This window comes from Silurus aristotelis, assembly GCF_946808225.1.
Source record: "Silurus aristotelis genome assembly, chromosome: 13".
In the NCBI taxonomy this organism is placed as follows: Eukaryota; Metazoa; Chordata; class Actinopteri; order Siluriformes; family Siluridae; genus Silurus; species Silurus aristotelis.
The window spans coordinates 14,088,348-14,116,181 of record NC_139586.1 but is presented as its reverse complement, the minus strand read 5'-3'; the positions used below and the strand labels follow the sequence as shown (position 1 = coordinate 14,116,181).

Here is a 27,834-nt window from a genome sequence, read left to right as displayed (position 1 = left end):
AGTATGATTGACTGATTTGTTAACAGCAGAAATGAGCAGGTGTGTAGGTGTTCCTAATAAAGTGGCCGGTGAGAGAATAATAATCTTTACCGTGTCATCTTTGCTTTGTCACGTATCGATATCTAATTTATTGAGACACTTTTTGTTTTAAAACTCCCTAGATTGCTGGTTTAGATTTCTGGATTTATTACATGCATGAGCGAGCATGCTGTACACTCTGAAGGGGGAAAGATTGGGCCAAGGTTGTTTTTTTTTTTTTTTTTTTTTTTTTTTTGCAGATCATTTAAAGTTAAGACCCAGTTCATGTTAATACATTGACAAAGATCAGTGGGAGGTCAGTAATGCAGAATGGAACACTGAAGAAATGCTATACTGTATGAACTTAGCTTGCATTTTTCCCGAATTCATTGCATTTTCTTAACTGATTTACCTTTTTTTTTTTTTTATCCAGATGTTTTTTTTTTTATTATTATTATTTATAATTTTTTGCTTGCCAAATTTGTCTCAGTGCAGTAATATCCATAGTGTGAAAGCTGGAACTGTAGGGTGCATGTGTTATAGGAAAAGAATAGGTGATGTGGTGTGATGAAATGATTTAACTCTTAACATTCATATATAAACCAATAAATATTGGTTATTGTCCAATAGCAGCACATCTCTACTAATAATGAGGCAGTTGGCATTAATTCCTTGTGCTGTTTTTCTTTTTTTAATATTTATTTTAACTTCTAGAGTTTGTCAAATTCTTGTGGATCTGACAATGTATTAAAATCACCATATAAGTTAAGTGGCATGCCAAAATGGTCAAAACACAAAATGGTTTGAAAGGCAGTGCATTCATTTAGAACAGTGATTAAACTAGCTGTAGTGTTTGTTCGCACACTGTCTAGCCATTCAGGATCGAAAGTTCAGACTGACCATGGTATAAGAATTGCATATACGTCCCACACTGTGATACGTCCCACACTAGTGATAAATCAGTGTGTAATAAATTTTTCTCGTCTGTTCTGACCTCTGCAAACTGTTAGGGGATGAAGAGAGAATGCAGGATTGGCAGAAAGTGATGTGGGTGTTGCAAGTCCAACAGGGACTCGTAGCTCGTGCGAGCTTCATGGAAGAACTTCATAATGACCTCCGTTTCCTCTGGCCTTTTCTTTGAGCGGTCAGAGGTTCTTTCAGGGTTCCTGTCTTCATAGCATTCATTTCTCCAATGAGACCCATGGAGAGTGCTGGCTCTGGCTTTGGCTTTTAAAATCCCGAGCTTTTAAAAGAGAAGGTCGTTCTTCCTGATAACCTTGAGATTGCTTACAATAGACAAAAGCCTTGTTTTACAAATTCACCCTTTGCTCTTTTGCTCGCATGTTTCTTAACGAGCTGAACGAACAAAGCCAGAGCAGAGCGCGAACCGCCAGCACCCGGCTGAACACTTCTACAGTGATCTGGACAGTGTAAACATAACCGGTCCATTCAAATCCATTATTTACAGATCCTAATTGTTTGGCGTCTACAGAGATGTCATCCAAGCAGACTAATAACAACTCGACGTTGTTTACATAGAATGAGACCATAAAGATTGGGTTGTGTTTGTTAATTTTTCATGTAAAGTTGTCATTCTTTAAAGCCCATTAAGAGCCCACAGAGCCTTAACCTTTTTTTTTTTTTGTAGGACATTCTGTTTGCTTTGAAAAAGGGTGCAGTGTCTTCAGTGTTTCAACACTTACAGCACTAACTTTTGAAAAAGGCATGAGCATTAGCATGGTTGAGGTGTATGATCATACAGCTACCTCACTGTTAAACCGTTGATTCAAATGCGTTTCCAACTATTAACATTTCCTTTTCTTTTGAACGTGATCAAGTTCTTAATTTCTCATCCTTTTTTAACCTTAACGATGACTCGGCAACAAATTCAGTTCTCTTTCTTTTGCTCTCAGTCAAGTCTCTGTAACAAGGTGACACTTGACTTACACATAAAGCTTGCAAGAGAAACACAACTTCCTTTTTTTGTTTGTCAATTAAATTTTGTACAACATAATAGGTTTTTTTTCTATCCTAACAAAAAAAATCCTTATTTTTTATCTTTCCATCTCTACTAAACAAATATGCATTGTGTCTTGAATCGCATATATTTGTGCTATTGTTTTATGTTTCCAGCTCTACCTGGTTTCCTATTACAGAATTTAAAATGCCTCTCATGTTCCTTTCAATCCTTCAATCCTTCCCAAAGGCGTGTGTGTCATAACCAGCCTTCTGGTGTTTTTCTTTTTTTTTTTTTTTTTTTTTTTTTTTTTTTTTTTTTTTTAAATCACACTTCTGAACACAAAGTCATGGTTTCTAATTTGAGACGTAACTCATGACAGCAATCGTGACGACAGAGGAAAGTCCGAGATTATCAGTTTACCATTACTGCTGCCACTCTGCATTTTTGGGGCATAACTGGTGTTGGAAAATCATGGTATTACTGACCACAGCTTAACCAAACATTTTTCCTATTTTGATTAGACATCTCTTCAAACTGTTATGCTAGGTAGGTCATCATTTGTAGGATGATAATTGCTGTTAGTGTAATAGATTTTCAAAAGAAAAGTACACCACTTAGAGGATGTGTGAAATGTATTTATATGAAATTGGTATACATACATTGATATATTTTCACCTAAAAAATTGGGGGCTTTCAAACACCTAAATTTTTAGACAAGGTAATAATAAGTATTGTATCTCCACAGCCAAAGATACTTCTGCCCACTATGCTGCCCGGAGAGGAGTTGGTAAGCGAGGGGCTACGGGTGGTCCTAGACCCTGACGGACGTGAGGATGCTACAGGTGGACTGCTAGGAGGTCCTCACATGCTGCCTGCGGAGGGGGCACTTTTTCTCACCACCTACCGCATCATCTTCAAAGGCACTCCACACGATCCTTTAGGTAAGAGCTGACTCTTATATAAGCCACTCTCTTATCAGTCTACTTTGTGCACTGATTATGAAAGTAGCACTGCATTCCCTTAATGACACTTGTCTTATCTTTACGCTAGTCTGCTTATCAACCCGACAGTCCTGTGTGCATGCGTGCGTGTGTGTGTGTTTGCGCGTGTGTTGGAGTAGTTGGTGAGAAGCCTGTGATTAGAAGTTTTCCAGTGTCCACGCTGACTAAAGACAAAAAGATCACCATTCAGAATCAGCTGCATCAGAACATGCAAGAAGGTCTGCAACTTAGATCTGCATCATTCCAGGTATTACACTCACTGAAATGCTGGTTTCTTTTTAATGTGTGCCTCTTTTTGTTTATACAACAAACCAATAAGTCACAGTCACAGAGTTTCGGAAGGTTGAGACTGACTTTAAAAAAAAGTTGAATATACCCTATAGGTATATGTCAATCATTTTAGGACACTTTTAAAAAAACAAAATAGGGTTGGATGATTTCATACTTTGTCCTAATTTAGTCTTTTATTTTATATTTGACACCCCCTCCACCCCACCCCCCAATGTACATTATTTTCTGACAAATAAGTACCAAGGATGAAAGCAATCCTGAATAAGTAGTATTCAACATTTCATTTTAGTGTGTGAAGGCATTTTTTCTGTTCTTATGATGGGTGCCAATACACATGGAACATGGAATAATTGACAACCGTATGGACCCGTTTGCTTTGTTGCCTTTGAAGCACCAGAAGAAGTCTGCAGATTATAGAACAGCTCTGTTTAAGTGATAACGTGTAATTAGTATGGTGCTGCAATGTACTTTTTGCACTGATGTGATGCCCACATGTGTTGAGTTCTTCATATACTATAAAGATTTTATGGTTCATTCCTATCTTTTTACTAACACGTGTTGTATAAAATTGGACTGCCTTTAAAAGCGCAGGTCATTTCTTCGCCCATGTGTGGATGTGGATGTACTTGTGCTGTGCCACACTGTCTGGGATCCATTATTCCTCTTTTATTAAGCACGGCAATCCACTGGGGGTCTCTCTGTAGCCCCCCGAGGACCACAGAGATAGATATGAAGGGGAAAGTGGATACAAACACACACAAGGTTACAGAGGCCAGCTAACACTGCCCAACGATATTCCCTGCATATCTCAGGGGAATGAAACACGTTTCAAACCGACAGCATCCATTTAAGAGGGGTTCACATTGAAGGCCTGTTGTGCGTTTCCAAAAAAATTTCCATTGATTATTTACAGATTGCTTTTTGTCTTGCAGAGTGCTGGTTTCAGCCAAGAAATATTTTGGCAGCAAACAAACTGATAAATTTCACTAATGCAACTGTTGCTCATTGAGTAAGAGCAAGAAGAACGCCTGTGACCCAAGTGGGATTTATCATTTGCTCAAATGTGATTCATCTTAGCTAATTAAGGTGGCGTTCGATGAGGAGGTGACCTCTGAAATGGTCGAAATCTTCAGGAAGCACCTGCAGAGGATCCGATACCCACCATCCATCCATACCGCCTTCACCTTCGCAACAGGACAGTCAGCTCCACAGCTTCTCCTGCCCAAGCAGAAGGAGAGAAACACAGGTTTCCGGTCAGTCAAAGTTTTGTGACTAGCAGCAGCAGCAGTAGATTAGATTAGATTAGATCAGATTAATTTAGATTAGATCAAATCAGATTAGATTAGATAAAATCGGATCAGATCAGGTTATTTTAGATTAGACTAGAGCATTATTGAAAAACAAAGTGTCCGCATTAATATTTAATAACTAGGGGTAATTAAAGTTTATAATATTTGAAAGCACTTATTTCCAAATAAAAGACAAAAGTCTAGGTTCAGTAAAGATATCTGATTTTTTTCCCTTTCCAGGACTTATTTGATAAACTTTTGGAAATAGTAAAATATGGCTTTACATGTAGAATATTTTTAAGCTTGACTATCATTGCAGGGACAAGAACCCTGAAAAACTGATGGGAAAGATGAATCCATGTCCAGTTCCAGTTAATTTTGCTTCCCAAGTTTATCTAGATAAAATCTTGCCTTGTGAATTTGCGAGCCATGAAGCGTGTGTCAACAAGACAAGAAAAGGTCCCGGGCTACTTCGTAAAAATAATAAAATGGAATTGCTGATTATTAAGTGGAAATCATTGTAGATTCTGCCTTTGTATTTTTTTTACATAGAAATATGGCTTGTTGACTTGCTACTAACTTCCTAAGAACTCTTTATTTGTTATTGGGTTTTTGACAGCACACTCTCCAAAACCATTGTAAAAGGAGCAAAGAGAGCAGGCAAAATCACCATGGGTCGTCAGTCCACGATGCAGAAGAAAAGCGAAAAAGGCACACGCATGACCTGGAACGAGGACGACGACATCTCAAGTGAGCTGCTTTGCTTTACTGTGGTCAGAGGAAGGTCATGGGGTCTGGTTAGAAGTCATGATGTGAAGTTATTGTTGTGCGTTATAGTATCTGACGACGGGGAGACGCCCTCCAACAGCACTCTGAAGGCCTCAGACAAGTGCACCATGGAGCAGCTGGTGGAGCGTGCCTGCTTCCGGGATTACCAGAGATTGGGTCTGGGCACCATCAATGCCAGCTCCTCACGTGGCAGAAGTGGAGAGCAGTTCCGTGTGACGCCAATCAACAGACTCTACTCTCTCTGTCGCAGGTCAGAAAACGCTCATCTTGCTTCGAATAAATGATTTCTTCTGAAACGTATTCAGTAAGAATCAGTGCAATTCTAAACAGTTTTTACTACAAGGAATTCATTTTTTTTCATTCTAGACCATTTTAAAGAGGTAAACAACAACAAAACTATTGTTAAAGCCCATTCCTAAAGAATTGCATGTAGTGTTATGTTTAAATAAGAAACTGTCAAAAATGGGCATAAATAAATATTTGCTCTTAATATAAATCTATGTACAGCTTCTTCCTTCTTGCTTTGTGCAATAGTGCCACTGTTTAGGGTGCAATATTTTATTTAAGTTGTGTTCTGAATTAAAAAGCACTTATTGAGCTGTTTCAGTAGCAAATGCAGGTTTCAGAGTGTTTTAAACACGGATGCATTTTCAGTTTTTAAAGCGGGGTTTCTTACCTGCACTAAGGGAACATCCAACATCCGTATGCGGTCCTAATTAGGATTACATTTTTTTAATTAATAATTGGTCTTTAAACTTAAATGGACAAATAATACAGAAGCATTAGGTTTCATAATATATATATATATATATATATATATATATATATATATATATATATATATATATATATATATATATATATATATATATTTAGACTGCGAAAGAAAACAAGGCTTTTTTAATAGATGCATAATTCTTCACTGTTTTACAACCATGATATACGTTTTTCTGAATATGAGACTACTTTTCTTTTGCCACTCAGTGCTGTAGTGTGCATCATGCTGCAAAAATTGCAGATAGGTGCAGTGTTGTAGATGGATATTAGTCAATCTGCTGTCATTAAACCTAAAATAATGCAGTGCAAAATAGATCTCTTGCCTACTGTAGTTTGACCCTTTACCCAGTACTGTTCAGTTAAACATTTATAAAAATAAAATTCACCGTGACTGTTCTTGTTCCGTTACGGCTGTATTCACAAGAACACTTCACTTATTAAAGGATTGACTGTTTACTGTAAACGAAACAACTGGTTTATTTTTTGTGTTTTATCCAGTTACCCCGGGCTGCTTGTGGTGCCTCAGTCGGTCCAGGACGGCAGTCTGCAGAAAGTCGCACGCTGCTACAGACATAGCAGGCTGCCCGTAATGAGTTGGAAACACCCTCGCACCAAAGCCGTGCTGATGCGCTCTGGAGGCTTCCATGGGAAAAGCGTAGTGGGATTGTTCAAGTCGCAAAACCCCTCCACAACAGGTGTTTGAACTCCAATCCTTCTTTTTGCATGTAGATTCATAATTTAGATGGGTACATAAATCTCTTATAAAGCAGTTTTAGAAAATGTATGTGAGGATTGTGTCAAAACCTCAAAGGACGACCCAGAAGCTCAACCCAGATGCTGTCACACTGGCAAGCAATAATTGTAAAAGTACTGACTTTCAGGCTTTCATAACAAATTCATAACATATTCTAAGATTGTAAAAATTCTAACTGCCAAGTGATCTAATTTTAAAGCACCTACATTAGGTATTCATTACACATTCTTAAGAATTGCATAGATAATTTTTTATAAACCAGTACTCAAAAATGTCAATAAAGCCACATCAAATCTTACAGTCGCAAGCGAAACAATCCTGACACATTTATTAGCAGTGTGTAGACCTTATAGTCCTAATCCAAGATTATATATATATATATTGCTTTGTCTAATGTAAAAGTGTCTAAATTATATCTTTCCATATTTCTTTCTCACTTCTATTTGTCTTTAGCTCCTGTCTCCTCATCCGAGTTGTCCAGTAGTTTGGAGCAGGAGAAGTACCTTCAGGCGATTCTTAGCTCTATCCCTGTCCACTTCAAATCCAACGGCAGCAGCACACTGTCTAACCGCTCCCTTGTCGGCATTTCTCCAGGTACATCACTTTCCACAACCGAGCCCCGAGCCGGAGATGCTTATACTATTTTTTTTATTTTTTATTTTGTTTGTCCTCTAATTCATAAGGTCTTATCTCCATGCTCCTTCCTCTGGTTGCACAAATCTGCAGAGGAACTAAAGCACAATTTGTGCACTTACATAAGAGGAACAGGACATGAAAGGGTCACCTCGAATCCATCTTAGTGCCCCGTCTCATTCAGAGAGAAAAACCTGCATCCTCTGCAAAGCGTCTCGCACATAATAGGTTTCGTTTATCAATCTTTTAGTATATTCGTGTTTCAGTTACTGCTACGATAACTGGAGATAAAATGCTTTGAATAAATGCTGGAGATAAACGCGTAATTATTAATGCTTTGCTTATGGGGAAAACATGAATAGAATCGTATGCTCATTTAATATTGCGGTTAACGAATATGAGAAGAAAGGGTACATTTGCAAAAGCAAATAGAAACAGGTGTAAAGGATGTCGCTTGGACACCAGCTCATGTGTCTGAATTTCTAAAATTTTGCATCTAAACATACATGATAAAATGGACATTTTATTTTCTTTCTCTGTTAAATAAAATTTGTCAATGCTTAAAGAAAGGTCTTTTTTTATTAGTATTTTCTTTTTAAATAGAGTGGTTTGCCCCTAGAGGCCCAATTTACCCAAAGTAGTTAGATTACCATCCTATAAAATGTCTTCAAGACTCACTTCACTCCGGCATTAGCATATGCCAGACTGTTTTCCTGGAAAAAAGAGGAGCAATCATGAAGAATGAAACTAAAATTGCCCTGCATAAAGTTTATTGTTTGCTGAGCAATTTAATAGATAAGTTCATAGGCGGGTTTTTATTTACATAGCCTTCATTCTCTGAAATGACTTACTTTCTTTTCAACACTTTAGTATATATTAAGTGAAATGAGACGAATGGACGTTTCTCTTAGTTTTGGTTTCATTATTATGCCGATTCTCCAGCAGTGCGCTGTGGCCCTGCGGGTCTCCAGAAATGTTTTTTGCCTCATTACTTTCAGGATTTAATTCGCATTTGGGGCGTACTAAAATTGGAAAAGCATTCAAAACACCAGGAGGTTGTGTTCTAATGCAATGGAATTGAACATATTAGTGTGCACTACATGCGTTTTCTGAATCAAAAATCCACTCCTGCAAATCATGTGTGTTTCACAGCAACTGAAAGGAGGACAACCAAAATCCCAAAGATGGTTCCTGTCCACTTGGATATTTCTTTCACCAACAGTTTTACCAGAGGGGGTGAGTGTTGCATGATCAGCTACTTTTATTCTCTTAAAAGAGTTAAAAAAAATTTTAAAAGCCCTTTTTTTGGCTTCAATTCTAAATTGAAAGCTGATTGTGTTTTATTGATCACAGTTGGACAGCACGCACGCACGCGCACACACACACACACAACCGCACACACACCATGTTGATTTTAGCCTGCTGTGAATTATCAAGAGGCCGCTCTGCAGATGTTTGTTAGTGTGATGCTCATGAACTATTAAGTAAGTAATTCTACACTTCCCACAGTCTGAATTAAGAATTAAAAAGCTGTGATCTAAAATAGACAAGATTTAATTCGTTTGCCATGTGTAACAGTTTTTTTTTTAAATCAGTGCTTGAGTCAATTCATCTATCGTGAAACTGGTAGTGAAAGTGAGTGACCTTGGTGCAATTTGGATTAAACACGACCTGCTGAAAGTCGTGACTCAGACCTCAGCTCTTAAACTAATCCTTTCCTTTAGAGGAATGTACCATTGCTTCATCAGCAGGTGCAACCATTTAGAGCCCAATCCAAATACAGTGAGGCACTTCCAAAGTCTTGAACTTTGTAGAAATGTGGAATTGAGTCACTTAGCATGATGTCATGAAACATCAGCGTGCACCGAAGGGTGCCGAGATGTAACTGCTCAAGACAGAGAAGGAATAATAAGAAAAACAATTAAGCAGGGAGTGTAGATGGAAGGTTCAACCATCGGTTCTACTTCAGTAATAAAATTATAGAGGAACAAAGTCATAAGTGTGGTACCAGAGTTGCATTTCTTCGCATGGGCATTTTGCATTTAACCCTTATTTTCATCCATCTATTAACACTTTTGATGAATGTTAACAGTTACACTGGCTGTAACTGGCTGTTTTAGAGGAATATTCCTTTTTTCCAACATAATCTCTATTCACTTTATCTGTAATGCATGTCCGATTAGTATAGACAGAACTTTTTTTTTCTCTACTGAGAAGAAAAAAAAAGCCTTTTCAATTCAAACTCATTTTAGAAGTCAGGACGTTGGTAAACTTTGTATAAAATATACGACTATACTGTAGAAGGTAAAAGTCAACTCATTACGCGGGATGTAAAGAGATGAGAGGAAATCTAACCAAGTTTTATCATCTTTCCAAAACGTTGGATACCACAAAAGGCTTTGTGGTATTCATACACCATCAGAGCCTCACATCTCTTTCTGAGAAGGATCTCACAGTACTTAGTTACTCTCTGAACATCCCCAATATTTCATAAGTTGTTGAAAACATTCCTTCGAGCTGCTGGTCCATGTTGACATGATTGCTTCATATAATTGCTGCAGATTTGTTAAGAACATTGAACTTGATGTCACGTTCATGGAACCGGTTTAAGAAGCCTGTGTGACTTGGCACATAATCATGCTGTAATTAGATATTATAGCCACAAAATCAGCTCCAACTCTTTTAGTCATGGACTCTACAAGACCTCTGAAGGTGTGTTGCAGCTGATCTTTTAAGTTCTGTACGTGCATAGGGGGTTTTCCATGGGTCATGCTTGCTTGTTCAGCAAATCTCACAGATTATCAATCAGATCGAGATCTGGATTGTTTTGATGTCATGTTAACACCAGTGGTGGACAGAAATAAATGTAATTGTGGATTTTGTAACTGTAGTTCTCAATTTTTTATGTAGCAAATTGTTACTGTGCTTCGTCACGTATTTGTACTTTACTAAAGTATTTCTAAAGTATAAAGTATATTTGGTGAGACTTTTACTTTAACGTCACTACATTACAGTACTTACTTTGTACTCAACTACATTTTGTGAAATCGGTCGTTGCTTTTTATGTACAAGTGAATAAAAAATTAACTGGTCAAGCAGGCAGCAAGCCACCAATCAGGACAGATTGCGTGCTCTGTTTTAAACTGGTTTTGATTGCCACTTGGTGGTATCTACTTACCATGATCATACAGTTCAGCATCAGTTCAACAGCAAGTAGAACATTTTGAGAGGAATAAGTGATAAAAGAAACTCCTGACTCGAACTCGCCATATTTGTGCAGTTTTTCTAATGTAGAAAAGGCGGTTTTCAGAGAGTCTTGTGACAAAAATTATAATAGGAACATTATAGCTATAAGAAACCATAGTACTTTGGATACTTAAGTATCTTGAAGACAAATACTTTTGTAGTTTTACTCAAGTGAAAGTTTAAATTAAGCACTTTTACTGGAGTCATATTTTATAGTAGTGTATCTCTACTTTAACTTTAGTACATGGTTTGTAGACTTAGTCCACCACTGGTCAACACCTTTGTCATGTTGCTCAACGGATTTCTAAACAATTTGTCAAAGAGTTTTTGCATTGTGACCAGGCTTATTATGCTGCTAATAAGAAGCCACTGCTATTAGAGAATAGCTTTACCTTGAGGAGCCATGCTTGGTCTGCAACATGTTTATGTAGGCGGTACTCGTTCTGACACCATTTTATCTGCTAGCGTTAACTTTTGCAGCAATGCTTACACCAGTAGCTCGTCTCTGCGATTGGACCATTCGGAACTTTGGTCACATGCCCATCAAAAAGCCTTGGAAGCCTTGACCCTGTCTCCACTTGTCGTTTGTCCTTCCTTGGACCACTTTTGATATCTACTAATCAAATGGTGCCTGAAAAACTGTTTTGGCGATGCAATGACCAAGCCTCATAATTTGTCCCTTGTAAAAGTTACTTAGCTCTTTATAGCTGAAGTAGGCGAGTAGGTGATGTTTTTAAATACTGACCATGTCGTGTAGCCTCAGGTTCCTATTCTTGGCTGACAGGAATGGAAGCGTGGTCAGTGCGGTCTTCTGCTGTTGTACATTGCCACATGAATGGCTGACTGGATAATTGCACCCCAACGAGCTGGTGTCCAGATGTTTTTATTAAAGTGGCCAGTGAACGTAGAACTTTTTTTTTTTTTTTTTTTTTTTAACATCTTGGATTAAATAATCCATGAAAAAATTCTTGAAACTAATGTTTCATTTAAGGAGTTGCAAAGCTGTACATAAAATCCTTTACTTTAGACTTCCAATAAAAATGAGTTTGGACTGAACAGGGTTTTATTTGTTTGTTTGTTTGTTTATTTATTTAGTCTAATGAAGCACCACTACCCATGGAGCTCTGTAAAAAAAAAGTTATTGGCAAGCTTAACAGAAGTGTTTTGCAGTGTGTGTAGTGTTTTTATCTAATGCTATTTCTCTGTCCTTCCGTCTCTCTCTCTCTCTCTCTCTCTCTCTCTCTCTCTCTCTCTCTCTCTCTCTCTCTCTCTCTCTCTCTCTCTCTCTCTCTCTCTCTCTCTCTCTCTCTCTCTTTCTGTGCATCTGCATCTGCATCTTTAATCTACCAGTTCTTGGGTACAAGGACAAACTTTTCACTCACACAAACCAAGCTAAAGGAAGACTCAACAATCAAGGTATAGTTCCTCATTAACTAATCCACTAATCTTTTTCACAAATCTTCTTCCTAACATTTATTTCTGCCAGGTCATGGTTTACTTCCCTAACTCTGGGTTCTGTAACATCTCAGCCAATTACGTACCACAAACCTCGCTGATGTCCTCATTTCCCCTGCATAAGCTTTACAGTAGGGGCTAGTGTTTTGGTGTGTAGGAGCAGGTCTGTGCTGACTCAAGAACAGTGTTACGCGGTCTTCTAGTTTATAATTGTCGGGACATTCCAGCTGAGGACAGCAGTTTGAGTGAGCTTATGGTATTCAATGCTAAAATTGCAGGCGGGTGGGAGATTACTCAGTGCTCCAAAGGTGAACCGAATTCAGTTTATATGCACATGCAGTCTCTGAGTTAGGAGTAAAATTTGAGGTTCAGTTTCATTACTCTGACTGATTCTGAGGTAAAGAACACGGTACTTTGAACGTACAGTACTTCCTCTTCCTGCATTTGTCATTATAATTTGTGTGTAAAAAAAAAAACCCCAGTCATCCTGGTCTAATACTTCTGCATCTTTCTTTTAACGAAAGGGGTGTGGGCGAGTCTGCGCTCCAGCAACAGGTTCAGCCAACACCTCTCTGCAGTCGATGTCGGGACACGGCTGGCAGGCAAGGATCTGACGCCCCCTGCAGGATGTGAAAGCCTCCAGACGCAGCTCCTGAAGCACCAAGCTGCTCTCTACATCTTTGGAGAAAAGTCTCACCTCAGGGTATGTCTCTTAGCTAAAAGTATGTTCAATTGTGTTAGTTTTACATTCCATATTTAGTCATTTAGCCATTTTTGTACACAAAGATCATATGACAAAAATATTTAAAAAACATTTTTTTACGTGTTCTCAATGTTGAGTTCAAATAGCATTGAAGGGGATGTGATGGAAAATATTATGTTATTATAATTTATTATGCCTAAGAATATTTTTTGTCAGTATCTAATGGAAATGTATTATAATTTTATTAAGTTTAATGAGTCATAGCATTTCTTCATGCCTAAAAAAAAAAGAAAAGTCTGTTAAAATGGTTATTATAAGCTACAGATACCTGCAGCTGTTATCAAGCTTTATATTAGTTCCATGTATGCCACAATATTATTATTTACCATTGTGATCATACCACCATGCGTAACACAAAACATGCAGGTTCAAACGAAAAGAACAAAATTCGACATCTATAGCAAATATTTTGCTATAGATGTCACTGCAAGAAGCTCCGAGTCTGACTACGACTTTAGGATTTAGTCGGTCCCCCGTCCCAACATGATGTGTCAGTTAACACTTGTTATTTTACATTCCATAGCATTGAAGTGAATATCACCATTTTGGCCTTTAAGTGCATTTTCCAGATTATAAAAAATCTGCTAACTGAAAAGATATTAATATTTGCTGATATAAAGATCTGATTTATCAATAGGGTTCACCTATTTTGGCTAAACCTGTATTATATTTGGACCAAAGAGAGAGCTTCGACTATTCTTTTGTGCACAGTGGAAAATGGATGATGGTATTTTTTGGCTTGCCGATTTCACATAAATTAATATTCAGCCATTTATGTGGATTCTTAAGCAGATCTTTTTTGTATCTTTTCATGCACTTTGAAATATAGAAGTCATTTTATTTCGTAGCAGTAATTTTTATTGCTGTAAACTGGTTTTGTATTTTCCTTTAATTAAAGCCTGTTAAGCTATTGAGCTTGTTTCTTATCACACTGTGCAGTCTCAGTAAATTCTAGGGGGAGATTTCAATAACAGACTGTTTTTTTTTTGTTTTGTTTTTACATCATCAATTGTGTTTGGGTTTTCATCTTCCTATGACATATTTCTATCAGTGGAGTTAGGTGGTAAGCACTGTAGCAGTCTTCACACTCGTCGGCTCAAGACTGCGTTCTAAGGCCACCAAAGATGTCCCCCAACTATTTCTGGATTGAGATTTTAATTCTAAACCGCAAATCTGGACCAAATATTATACAATGTAAACCCGCCTTCGAACGTACATGCAGTGTCAAACCTTCTATCAGCATTAAAGCAGAGTTATGACTTTTCAGGGCTTTAAGATGGACTCCATGCTGAACTGTGAGCTGGTGCCAGTTGAGTTTGCGGACACACGACAGACCAAGGCGTCCTTCAAAAAACTGCTGCGTGCGTGCGCTCCCAGTGCCACATCTACTGACTCCAACGAATCGTTCCATAAATCCCTGGAGGAGAGCGAATGGATTATGCAGGTGAGTTTCACCCACCACTGGGTTTTATTTATTTGCCACTTTGGAAGATGCACATAAGGAGAGTGTGTGATTTATATACGCATTTATATGTTCACATTTATATACACAGTATTTGTTTTTAAAAAACGTATGATGAAATTTGGATGAGTGACTTATGGGATACAGCATTAACATTGAGCACACGGTGCACCACACATTTTATCTTAATGCTGCGTTTCTGCAGTATCGCACTGCCATTAGTGTGAGAATGGACCCTCTTTCGCTGCCGAGACTTTGACCCCTTTTCACAAAGCACTTCCTCTGGTTAACTTTCCCCAGGGAAATGATCTGACACAAAGATGGGAACTTAACCACGCTAAGCACCGTGCCCCTTAAAGACCTCTTGCCCTGAGAACCCCTCTTACCCTCCGTACACAAGAACAATATTATCTGTGAGGCTGTTTGCCAAGCGAACTCATACAGCTTAGTCAGCAGTGAACTGTGCCTGTACCTAGCTGACCGTGGCAGTAAATACACAGGAACAGCTAAAGTTAGAGCCTGAGATTAAACCTGGTGTTTTGCTGATGTGTTTGTGTGTCACAGCTGCACAAGCTTCTACAGCTGGCCCTTATCCTAGTAGAGCTGTTGGACAGCGGGTCCTCTGTGTTGCTGAGTCTGGAGGATGGCTGGGACATCACCACACAGGTAAGATTCCATCCTCACATTTATCAGTCGTGTTCTTATTAATAACTGACAGACCAGAGCTTCTGCACCACCTTGTGCTGAGGTTAGTATCGGACTGGACCGACCCGATCAAAGGTGTTTTTGTGTAGCTGCAGTTTAAACAATGTTTCTCACATTCTTACAGCCTGAGATCAGATGTTCCGTGGATAAACGACTTCAGCCTTATTAGCCGAGGGTGGTGTGTGTCCTCAAATCTGTGTTCCTCCTGAGCTTGTAAAATGAAGCATTGTAGAGTGGGCACAGAGAGAATATGCCCATGCCAGATACGTGCAGGAACCAGAGCACATTTCTCTCTCTCTCTCTCTCTCTCTCTCTCTCTCTCTCTCTCTCTCTCTCTCTCTCTCTCTCTCTCTCTCTCTCTCTCTCTCTCTCTCTCTCTCTCGCTTTCTTATTTGTCTCTTTCTCTATCTCTTTATATAATGTATCTCTCTCTCTTTCTTTTTCTGTCATTCTTTCTCATTCTGTCTACTAGCAGTTTTTCTTTCTGTCTGTCTCTCTTGATCTGTTTCGCTTTCTTTTTCACCCACTCTATTAATCACTCTATTTATATCTGTTTCTGTGTTTTCTCTCTCTTTTTTTTTCTGACTACGGTAAATGTTTTACTCTGTTTTTGTTGTCCTTATCTGTATCTCTCTGTTTGTCTTTCTCTGTCTCTATTTTCCCCATGTAGTTTGCCTGTCTTTCTCAGTCTATTTCTTTTCTCTCTCTCTCTCTCTCTCTCTCTCTCTCTCTCTCTCTCTCTCTCTCTCTCTCTCTCTCTCTCTCTCTCTCTCTCCCTCTGTCTCTCCCTCTCTCTCTTTCTCTCTCTCTCTCTCTCTCTCGCTCTCTAGCTCTCTATGGTTCCATCTTAGTCTTGTTCTGATTAAATATACTCCATATGCTCGCTCTCTCTGGCTGATAGCCTGCTTCATTTAGACGAAAGAGAACCGCATGTTCTGGATTTTTCCAGATGACACCCAGCATATCTGTCTAGGAGGAGAGGTTACAAAACAGAATTCCATACATTCCATGCATTATGTTCCCAGTGCCTAAACTGTACAAAGTAACAATTTGGCACTTTGAAGTGTAACTGTAGTTTTCCATTAGTTACTGAATGGAAGTAGAATTCAAGCAGTCTGGTTTGTTGGTACTGTTTGTGCAAGCAGATTAGATTAGATTAGATTAGATTCAGCATTATTGTCATGTGCGAGGTACATGTACAGAGCCAATAAAATGCAGTTTGAAATGACTGGGAAAAAATACTTTTGCTTTCTAAGACTAGTTACTGTTTTTAAGCAGTGCATTGGTTTTGGTATGGTGTAATATCTTTTGAATGAACAATGTTAATTTGAGTGTTTTTTTTGTTTTTTTTTCTTTATATATATATCTCTATTGTCAGATCCTGTTTGGTCTGGTTCTATTTGATTGTGCTCATGGGAGAACTGTACCTCCTGGTTAATACTCTCTTTTGTTCCTTATGCAGGTGGTGTCCCTGGTGCAGCTGCTCAGTGACCCGTTCTACCGGACATTGGAGGGCTTCCAGGTCCTGGTGGAAAAGGAATGGCTGTCATTTGGACACAAGTTTAGCCAGCGCAGTAACCTGAACCTCAGCAGCCAGGGCAGTGGCTTCACACCTATCTTCCTGCAGTTCCTTGACTGCGTACACCAGGTGAGTGCTAAGACCTATCTAGTGAGCAAATGGAAAATTGTGAAATGACCACTACAAATAGATCTTTCTGCTTCGTTCTATATTGTTCAATATGGCCATTGATTCTTATCATGCTTAAATTACATTAAAGTTGGCTTAAAAGTTTAGACACAGTAACACTGATTTTGAAGGTTTTGTATTTGTATTTTTTAAATGGCAGCATATACAGTAGATCTATAAATGAGACATCATATAAATATATGTAACGCACAGAATCCAGGTATTTGAATCCAGGTAAAAAAAATTGCTATTCCCTCTGGCCGTTATCTGTTGTCATCCCTTTTATATAATAAGAGATCAGGGATGTCAAGCTTGCTCTCTTCCGGCTAGTTTGGTTAAAGAGGAGAGATGTGGATATCTGTAAATATGCAGGAAAGGCATAAAGACTTCTCTCACACCCAGCATAGATCTCAGCACCACTCCCAGCCTCTTGCTTCATCTCCACTGTTTCCCAGCGAGGGTGATGAAACCGCGGCTCGAGTGGCCAAAATGACCTGTGCAAAGAAGTATGGCAGAAAGCGTCTGAAAATAGAACTGCCTCATCTTACAAGCAGCTGTTGTTTTTGCCAACAAACACAGATGGCCCCAAATGTGAGACTTAGCGCGAAGTTGGTCCCAGCTAACAATTGGATGATGGCCCTCGTTGTTGTCAGTCTTGCTACAATGTCCTTTTTTTTCCCTCCACATTCTTTATCTGGATGATTGACAGGTTTCGCTCTGAGATCCACCTCATCTTGTCTGTAACTACTAGCTAATGGGGTCACATGTCTGATTAAATGTGACTGTCCAGAGTCTAATTCACTGTGCTGACTCTCTCATTCCAGATCCATAACCAATACCCTTTGGAATTTGAGTTTAATCAGTACTATCTGAAGTTCCTGGCATACCACTACGTCTCCAATCGCTTCAAGAACTTCCTCTTGGACTCAGACTATGAGCGCCTTGAACACGGTGTGTATGAGGGTCATAAGGTTTGTATAAAAATAATAATAAATCTGCCAGCTGGGTTATACAAGGCATGAGGTTCACATAATCTTAATAATATAAAAGAGATTAGATATGTTACAGTAGATAGATTTGCAATTCACTTTATAAAGACAGTACTAAAGCAGCAAATTCGGTGTAAATTCCTGTTTAAGATTTAATCCCAAACACACTGTGGAGAAATTTTATGATTTCTCAAGAAAGAAAAAGGCGCTTGTTGTGCGAAATTTATAAATGAATAAAAAGCACTAAGTGCTTTAATAAATGTAAAAAGAAATCAATCATTTTGTTGATCACACATCCCTTCTGTTGATTTGTGCTCACATTGGGCTTAATACAGCAAAAGTTGCTGAGGTAAGGATGTGATTAATGCTGAATTGGGAAATGCAATATTCGTAAAATCTCCTATGTAAAACAGCGAGAGTACGGTGAGTGACCTTGTTTCTATGGTAATAATCAAAACTTGAGTCAGCATGCACAGATCTCCGTAAATTCAATTTCTGAGAACAGCAGGCCACCTGGTACACCAAATAAATTGATGTAAAAAATTACTCAACACTTTTCCCACTTTTTTGTTCAGATTGAGGTCATGTATCATGTCTGTATAAGATTTCAGTAGCACTTTTGACTCACAGTTTCAGAACTTTAGAATAGTGCATTATTGTGTATAATATAGAGGAGAATAACTGGTGGTTTTTTTTTTCTTTTTTCTTTTCTTTACTTTTTTCTTTACTTTAATAGTAAAGTAATTGGTAGTATTTGCTGCATAAAAAGAAAACAAACCAAAAACAAAAATGAACAAAGGGCTTCTTCAGGTCTGTTTTTAAGTTTTATACATAGAATATTGTAACGGCCAGCACTTAACACTTTATACCGGTCTGTGTACCACCCAGAATGTGCCAAAGTTGCACGTGCCTGTAGTGAAGCACTTATCACGCTTGTTTTAATCTGTGTACCTGATCCCTTATCTCTCGTTTTGATCTCTCAGCTGCTTGTGTTACGCATAACAGCTTTTCTTACAAGCAGCCCTTTGTTATATTTCTCTCACTATAAAGGCACATTGTTTGAGGATAAAGGAGACAAGCAGGCCAAGAAAGGGATCTGTATCTGGGAGTGTATAAACCGAATGCATCGCAGAAGTCCGATCTTCTTCAACTACCTGTACAGCTCTTCTGAGACAGAGGTAAGGGTGAGAGGAAATTGTGTGTGTGTGTGTGTGTGTGTGTGTGTGTGTGTGTGTGTGTGTGTGTGTGTGTGTGTGTGTGTGTGTGTGTGTGTGTGTGTGTGTGTGTGTGTGTTACACAGACAGGCTGGTGCATGTGTGTCCTTCAGCCTTCGAGGCTTTTACCCTAGTACACTTCTTTGAGAGGTTGTCTCCTCTATCCTTCCCAAACATTTCAATCACCCAAGATTACAGGCATGATTAATAGCTCTGCACTCTTGCATAAAACCATGTCTGTATTTGACCTTTGAAAATAGTAAGCTTTCTTTGTTTTGCTTGAGCCGCTGAACTTCACAAAAACAAGAGTTGTGGATGAAGTAATTAGAGATGGGAATGTCTACAGTAGAACTTTATAAGGTTGTCAAACTAGTGGCCCATGGTTGTACTGCTCTGGGGCTGTTAGGACTTTAAAGGGGTTTAGAGTGTTTTCACACTCTTTCTCTAACCGCTGGCACAGTTTAGGAAAGCTGCAAAGTTCGCCCTTGTTATGTTCATGGCAAATTTCACAATATCAAACATTTTTTTAGCTTATAACCAGTCAGGCCACAAGTTAGTGCTCAAGCAAGAAACACAAGTTGGATTAAAAAAAAAATATCAGGGTTGTCTCAATCATGTAGTTAATCTCAAGCACTGGTATTTATTTTGGCTTGCTGCACTTTTCTTCTTCAAAACACAAAAACAACTCATAAAATATTTAGATTCTATTTGCAATATAAAAATGTCAGTACCATGTTTCAGTCATGGCATTAAAGAGGGATTGTAGGCTAGATAGTCAAATTTAATGTCAAACAAACCCTATATACAAAATCAAATAATGCTACTAATGTAAATCATTATTATCATTTGATGTTGTATATAGGGTAAGTCAACATCAAATAATGCTAATAATGTTATTTGAGATCCACTTCAAGAAAGAGTTCTTTATCCATTCTTTCCCCCAAATTAGGAGATATAGTGAGCATTGATGATTTTTGGTGCATTGTCGGATTTCCATAGGGAACAAATCTTCCAGTGCACTAGAATTAATATTTTTAGATTTGAGCCAGCTTTTAAAATGGCCCTGATCAGTCGCCAATTAACTGAGGAGTTAGATGAGAAACACCTTAATCTTGGTTATGACTATGATTGGTGACATGCCACATTGTAACTAAAAAACAAGACCGGAAATGTCAAGACCTTACTGTGACATCCCACATTAATCCTAGCTGCATCTGGTCAAGTCGTACCAACAGCCCTAATTAAACATATGCATAGGTGATAACAGCCAAAAGTAAATCATTTACAAGCATATTTCTTAACCATTTTCTATCCTGATCAAGATCTGGCATCATGCTGTTTGTTTTGTTATTTTCTGTATTTCCGTGTCACGAGTGTGAGCTAGTTGGTGGAAATAAAACAGCCCTAATGAAAACATCATGTCTTTTGAACCATGATCTAAGTACAATGAAAAGAAAAGGAGCATCTTCATACTGTGTCTGGTTTAGATCAGTTTTGTGTTTGATGTGAATTTGGCAGAGACACTGTCCTGCTCAGATAAAAGACAGCCTTTAGCAAGTTCCACTCCTGTTTATCCCAGCATGAATAAATCAACCAGTTAATTTTTTGTGGTGTTTATTCACATGCTCACAGTCACAATTATTTCATTAATTTCATTTATTATTTAATGTAAAAAATGTATGTGATAACCATTTGTCTGTGGTTGAATAGAGCGATAATCCACATCACTGTACTTGTTGCACTATATTTTCTTTCTTCTATTTCCTCTCTGTGTTGTTTAGTCTGTTTTGAGGCCATCCATCTCCATACCCAACCTGACCAAATGGGACTTCTACACATCCGAGACCTTGTCTACTGGACCCTCGTATGACTGGACAATGTTGGCTGTGTCCACAGAGAGCTCAGAGGAGACAGACACTATCGCTACCAACAAGAGGAGGATCGTCTGGCCCTGCTACGGCAGTGTAGCCCGTGTCCAGCCCGATGCCATCACCAAACTACTGGCTGTATGTCAGGTTTAATCTGCTCTTCTGTCTTCCTCCTCACTATCAGGATGAACCCAGGCACAGTATTTAGCTGAATGTTTGTGTTTGCAGGACATTGAGAGATTGGAAGGAGAACTTGGTCAGGTGCCTGAGCGATGGCATGCAACTCTAGAAAAAGTACGAGCCAGTGTACAGGATGACCTCAAACAAGAAGGCAATGTAAGACTTCTGCTCCTTCTGTATTTTTGTCTCTTTTAATCTTATGTATAAAATGTCTGCCATTTAAAACAATTTAATTTCATAAATAAGTAATTACATTTTTTTTTTTTTTTTTTAGTTTTCAAATTACTGGCCATCCACACACACACACACACACACACACACACACACACACACACACACACACACACACACACATATATATATATAGTTTAATCAATATTTTAACTAAAAAATCTTTCACATTTTTCAAAATAATTTTTTTTTATATTAATTAATTTGTCTAATATCAGATCCACCATGTTTTTCTCTTATTAATCTCTGGGTAGTGACGCCAAGCCACCTGTAATAAAATGATCACACTTTTCATGTTGTGTATCAGAAATTTAAAGACAGAATTTCACACAATTTTATCACAAATGTAGGCCACAATTTCCAGCATTATTTGATTTGCGTACACACATCAATATTTTTTTATAAAATCATATTTATATCACATAACAGTTTTACTATTTGCATGAACCTGTTTATTTTTGGTGTTATGTCTTTTTTTTTTTTTTTGTAATGAAATAAAGAAAAAAGTAAAGTAAATAAGCATTATTTATGACGAATATATATATATATATATATATATATATATATATATCTTTTTTTTTTTTTTTATGAACAGTAGAAAACTACCACTTTACCATTAATAATATTCAAAACATTGGGATCTATGACTATGCATGAATATGTACATTTAGAAACATCCCTTTGTGGAATAAGTGATTGTTATTATTTGATCTGTGATTGTTTCATTGGTTTTAGTGGTGGTCTGATAGATTTGTATGCATTGATTTTTTCCTGTATCTCCTGTTTCTTAGTTAAGGAAACAGTCCGTGTCCGTCTCGGGCTTGATTCCCACCTCGAACCTGCAGGCGTATCAGCGCCACTCCATGCTGCACCTTCCAGATAGCGGCCTGGGGGAGGACAGCAGCCCCGCGGCCGCCAACGGCATGAGTCGCCGAGCCGCAACACTCTATAATCAGTTTACACCTAAAAACGATGAGAACAGGTAAAACTAAAAGCGTACCTTTTCTCTTCCTGTTTTAATTTCCTAGTTACTTTGTATTTCTTTTTATTCTGGTGATGTTGATCTTGTTCTTGCAGGTCATTTGAAGGTGTCCTGTATAAGAGAGGGGCATTGCTTAAAGCTTGGAAGCGACGATGGTTCGTCCTGGACATAACAAAACATCAGGTGTGTTGCAGAATCTTTTGTGATTCAGTGTGTGTGTGTGTGTGTGTGTGTGTGTGTGTGTGTGTGTGTGTGTGTGTGTGTGTGTGTGTGTGTGTGTGTGTGTGTGTGTGTGTGTGTGTGTGTGTGTGTGTGTGTGTGTGTGTTGGGGGGGGGGTTTGGGGTTCGATCAGATTAACTTACTGCAGTTTGTTTGCACAGCTAAGGTATTACGATACGGATGAAGACATCAGTTCCCGTGGCCACATTGACCTGGCTGACGTGGAGTCAGTCGTGATCGCCGCCCCAACCATAGGCGCTCCCAAATACATTAGTGAGAAATCCTTCTTTGATGTGAGTAGTGATCTCACTCTGCATGTGATACACCTGTGCTATTTCAAATCAAAATGGTTAACATACACACAATAACTTTAACCAAAAAGGAGGGAAAATGTTGTTTAAGCAAAAATGTAACCAAACAGTTTGACTGAGGTCATTCATTACACATTCGGTGTCGTTAACTTTTATTCTATTATCATAAACCTGGCACATACTGAGGTGTTAAAGAATTACACATTAATTCATTTATGATCCAGTTAGTTTGTAAATATGTGATTTCAAAATGCCAACATTTGTCAAATCATCCTGATGTGATATTATGCTGGGATGAGGAAATCGCCACGTTCTATTTCTCTCTCTCTCTCTCTCTCTCTCTCTCTCTCTCTCTCTCGCTCTCTCTCTCGCTCTCTCTCTGTGTGTAATAGATTTATAACAACATTCATTTAAACAAATGTAATCACACTACTTTATCTCAGGCAGAATGCCAGATGTAACAAAAATGTACTTCTCTTTTTATCCACTTAGTCACTGCAAACCTCATTTTAAGTAGTCAGTGTTGGAAAATAATCATCGTATAAGTGTTACTCTAATTTGAATGTACTGTACTGAAGCAACCCCACTGCTATTCACTTTACATATGTTTGCATGTATCTCAACGTCTCTCCAGCTAAAGACGACCAGGCGGGTGTACAACTTTTGTGCAGAGAACGCTCAGAGCGCGCAGCAGTGGATGGACAAGATCCAGAGCTGCATCTCAGACGCCTGAAGCCCCCCAAAGACCTTCACCTTCATCACCACCGTCTCCTTCCCTGAAGGGAGACTCACTGTGGATTAGTAGGAGCATAGCAAAGCCCTTAGTGCCTGTCGACGAGCGGTGTGAGATACCAGAGGAACACGCTCTCACTTTATCACTACAAAGTGTGCACTCAGGCTGCAGAGTCACTGCCACACTAACCCTTAACGGAACTGAGCTTTTCCCGCTTGAACACTCCTGAGCTCAAAAAGTCTTACAAAACAGTCACACTAAAACTCAAAGTGGAATGGATGGAATATATATTAGGATAAGATTTTGCTGCTTAAGATGCAAAAGAAGCGGCAGAAAAAGGAAAAGATTCAAAGATGCACAATTAGAAGAAGCCAGTTTATTTGCACTTACTTCTTTGATATGCACTCCTAAAATATATAGATTTGCTAAAAGATAAAAAGCATAACTTTATGTACACAAACATTTGTGTTTATACATGCATTCACTACAAAAACATTACTTTGCACACTAAAACAAATATCCATTTTTCTATTTAAGTCATTGATGCTTTATGCTATTTTTAATACATGAATGTCTCCATACATAACAGGTCATGTTTTTGTGATGTAAATTATTATAATTTTTTATCTTTTAAAGAGTAGCATGTATGTTAATGGATGTTTCTCGTTGTTGTTTTTTTGTGGTTTTTTTTTTTTTTTTTTAATTTGTATACCATAGTAAGAGTGCTCTGGCTTTAACATTTAACCGATATGATGCTACAATACACTTTTGTCTTTTTTTTTTTTTTTGGACATACTGACCAAAAAATAGTGCTTTCTCACAGTCAGCTTGTTTATAAGACAGGATGAGAAGTGCACTCGATTTCTCTATTCTCATCATCGAGCTCTGTGTGTGCAGAAGGACTCAGTTCTGTATCTGTGGACCACTATGCAGTAGCTTTGGGTTAGGTTTGTGATTTTGTACATTTAATAAAAAACAAAACTGAAGTTGCTTAGGAATTCACAGCTGTCTGTGCCTGTACCTGAAAAGGACTTCACTAAGCTCATGTACTACATTTCGTGATGCCACTAATGTTTCTATTCGGCTATATATATATAATTTTTTTTTTTTTTTTTTTTTAATAAATCAAAATTACTTGAACATAATTCATAACACAATGAAAATTGTTGTGCCTTGTAATGTTGTTTTGTCTCTGACATCTAACACAATATTACATTTCTTGTTTGCAGTCACAGTAAATTTCTCAAAGGTCAAGAATCCCGAAGAGACTTTCTGTTTAGTACTGTATATTTGCTCACTACCTAGAGCAGGTAAGGCTACCTAGTAGAATGCCATACTGTTTAAGGAATAATAATTAGGAAGCTTTTTTTGTTGTACATCTTTATAGCAGAAAGGTTTTGTTCTTGAAATTTTTTTTATATTTGCAGATTTATTGAATTGCTTTCTGCTTTTTGAACTAACTCAGAAGTGCTCAGTAGTTCACTCTGTGAGCAAGAAACACTTTTTTTTAGTACAATTCTGCACAACACAATCTTTTCATACTTGCAACATCTGTTTTTTTGTTGGTTTTCTTTTTCATTATTTCATTTTCACCAGTTGTATGTATCACCAGTCCCTACTGCACAAGCTGCACAGAAACTACTACTAGTGTTATGTGATGGGGAAAAGAACATTGCCTCAAGCAGGGTGTTCCGGGTTTGGATTAGTAACTTTACCATGTTCTAATGTCCAAACTATAGTAAATGTTTAACTGTTTTTTCTAGACGCAGTAATATTTAACCCACTGAATCGAATGCCTGGCATAGTGATGCAGAAAGATTATTTCCATTACTTTTTTGATATTCATTACAAGCGACTAATCAGCCATTTGAATCCTGCAAACTAAAAACTGCTTCATATCATTACTGGCCATCAGTGAGCAAAGCACTTTGTTTATGTGCTTGTTGTTTTCTTTCTCATTTCTATTAATTTATTAGGCTGCTTTGGTACAGTAAACATTCCCATGAAGTGATGAGACTATCCCATATTTCACATAGGATGTGTCAAGAGAGCTATGTGTTGACATTAAGAAATGAAACTTACCCTTAACCCCCTTTAATGATAATGGAGGACCTCTAGTGGGTTAAGCCCACCCGGCTGAGCATTATAATACTGCCTTGATTTATTACACAGCGAGCTAGTGTTTATTTCTTGCTGAAGAGTCTGAGCATCCTCGAATAAAATCGTTCAATTACAGGGATTATTTAGAGCAAATGTTTTCTTTCCCTTAGGACAAAAATAAATGTGATTTAATTCATGGTAGAAACATTTCTAAGTAACTGTTAAACTTTTTTTATTTACAAAAAAAAAGACAAAATATCTTTTTACATGTTTGCATTTATGTTTCTGAATGTGACTTCTTGTACCACAGCACTTTTCAATTATGATTAGTCAGATGGTGTTTAAAACATTTATTTGTTGAGTTACAAATAATTAAATTATGACATGATTAATTAAAATGCTCTAATATTTTATTGTGTCAATAGTTACAGTTTGCACATGAACATGGATATTTTCTTTATATTCATTTCATTTGGAAAAATTGCTCAAGCTGCCATTACATCTAAATTAATGTATTAATAAATCAGTTTATTAACAAATAGATTAAAATTAATAAAATTAACTGTCATTGTTTAATAAAAACATCCTAGTCCTAGATTCTTTGAATCCTATCTTCTGTAAAATTAAATCTCGAAAATCCATATACTATTCACGAAAAAAAAAAACATCACATCAAATGTTTAAACTGAGAATATATACAATTTTAAGGAAAAGATAAGGACATTTGATGGCTGTAACTTGTTTTAAAAAAAATAGGACAGTGCCATATTTACCACCGTGTAGCATCACATCTTCTGTCTTTATACATGTGGGAATTGAGGAGACCAGTTACTGAAGTTTTGGGAGAAGAATGTTGTCCCATAGGTGTCAGATACAGGATCCCACCTGCTCAACAGTTCCTTGTGTCTTTATTGTATTGTTCATTTCATGATGCACCAAATGCTTTCAAATGGTGAAAGGTCTAGATTTCAGGCAGGATAGTTCAGCAATCTGACTCTTCTACTATGAAGTCATCCTACTGTAATAGATGCAGTATGCTGTTAAAAATGATGCAAGAATATGCATGGCCTTCCCTGAAAAAGGCATTTTCTCCGAATGGAAACATTTGTTGCTTCTATTCGGAGAAAAAACCTTTTTCAGGGAATGGAAGCATTTGTTGCTCTAAAACCTGTATATACCATTCAGCATTGCCTTTCCAATTGTGCAAGCTGCCCATTCCACTGGCACTTATGCACTCCTATACCATCAGATGCGACTCTTTAAACTGAGCTTTGATAACAAGCCAGATGCTCCCTCCCCATAGTGGTGGTGTCCATAGTTTTCAAAAAGAAATTAATATTTCGATTCATCTGATCACAGAACAGTTTTCCTCTTTGCCTCAGTACTTTTTATATTCGTTTTGGCCCAGAACAGCCAAACACAGTGATGTTTCAGTATCATGTTCACGCATGCCTTCTTTTTTAATCTAAATTTTACCTGCATTTGAGGTAAACTGTGTTCACAGATAATGATTTATGGAGGTTTTATGGGCTTATTTCCATATGCAGTGATTTCCATTACAGAATCAAAACTGTTTTAATGCAGTTTCACCTGAGGGCCTGAAGATCACAGGCATCCAATATTGATTTTCGCCCTTGTCCCTTGTGCACAGTGATTTCTTCAAATTGATGATGAGATATTCAACTGTTTTGCAATTATATGTTGAGGAGCATTATTCTGAAATTGTTCCAAAGTTTGTAGACACTGTCCATCTTTACTTCTGAGAGACTCTGCCTCCCTGAGATACACTATTTATACCCAATCATCAAACTGAACTGTTGTCAATTAACCTTATTAGTTGCAAAATGTTTATCATTCTGTGTAATTTTAACAACGCTAACTGTTTCCCAGCTTTTGTTGTCCCGTCTTAACTATTTTAAAACGTGTTGCAGCCATCAAACTTTAAAATGACTTTTCTTTAAAGTGGAACATTTCCTCAGTTTAGACACTTGATATGTTTTCTATGTTCTATTGTGAATATAATATGGCTATTTGCATGATTTCTTTTATGTATTTATTGTGGTTGTACAATGTTACATTTTACCCTGTGAACTTCCAGCTGTCTATTTGAAGGGAAGTCATGGAGGTTCCATAGATCTGTTTCCCAAGCCAGGATATTATTGTGATATTAGATATT

At 37.7% G+C, this 27,834-nt stretch overlaps 1 protein-coding gene across 2 annotated transcripts in view; it reads left to right on the top strand.

Annotated features, from left to right (window-relative positions):
* Positions 1 to 24,544, top strand: part of sbf2 (SET binding factor 2) — a 113,817-nt gene extending 89,273 nt beyond the window's left edge. The window contains exons 22-42 of one of the 2 annotated variants that reach the window (XM_083558695.1): positions 2,724 to 2,919; positions 3,099 to 3,226; positions 4,348 to 4,523; positions 5,179 to 5,309; positions 5,397 to 5,598; positions 6,624 to 6,820; positions 7,333 to 7,473; positions 8,665 to 8,748; positions 12,109 to 12,174; positions 12,738 to 12,916; positions 14,244 to 14,420; positions 15,003 to 15,104; positions 16,606 to 16,791; positions 17,655 to 17,781; positions 18,870 to 18,997; positions 20,815 to 21,039; positions 21,130 to 21,237; positions 22,104 to 22,294; positions 22,390 to 22,477; positions 22,676 to 22,807; positions 23,460 to 24,544. In XM_083558695.1, coding sequence (XP_083414821.1) covers positions 2,724 to 2,919; positions 3,099 to 3,226; positions 4,348 to 4,523; positions 5,179 to 5,309; positions 5,397 to 5,598; positions 6,624 to 6,820; positions 7,333 to 7,473; positions 8,665 to 8,748; positions 12,109 to 12,174; positions 12,738 to 12,916; positions 14,244 to 14,420; positions 15,003 to 15,104; positions 16,606 to 16,791; positions 17,655 to 17,781; positions 18,870 to 18,997; positions 20,815 to 21,039; positions 21,130 to 21,237; positions 22,104 to 22,294; positions 22,390 to 22,477; positions 22,676 to 22,807; positions 23,460 to 23,558 — 3,063 coding nt within the window. In that variant the 3' untranslated portion in view covers positions 23,559 to 24,544. The remainder of the gene's footprint in view (positions 1 to 2,723; positions 2,920 to 3,098; positions 3,227 to 4,347; positions 4,524 to 5,178; positions 5,310 to 5,396; positions 5,599 to 6,623; positions 6,821 to 7,332; positions 7,474 to 8,664; positions 8,749 to 12,108; positions 12,175 to 12,737; positions 12,917 to 14,243; positions 14,421 to 15,002; positions 15,105 to 16,605; positions 16,792 to 17,654; positions 17,782 to 18,869; positions 18,998 to 20,814; positions 21,040 to 21,129; positions 21,238 to 22,103; positions 22,295 to 22,389; positions 22,478 to 22,675; positions 22,808 to 23,459) is intronic. The other variant, XM_083558696.1, reaches the window with a different exon arrangement.
* Positions 24,545 to 27,834: the final 3,290 nt, after the last annotated feature.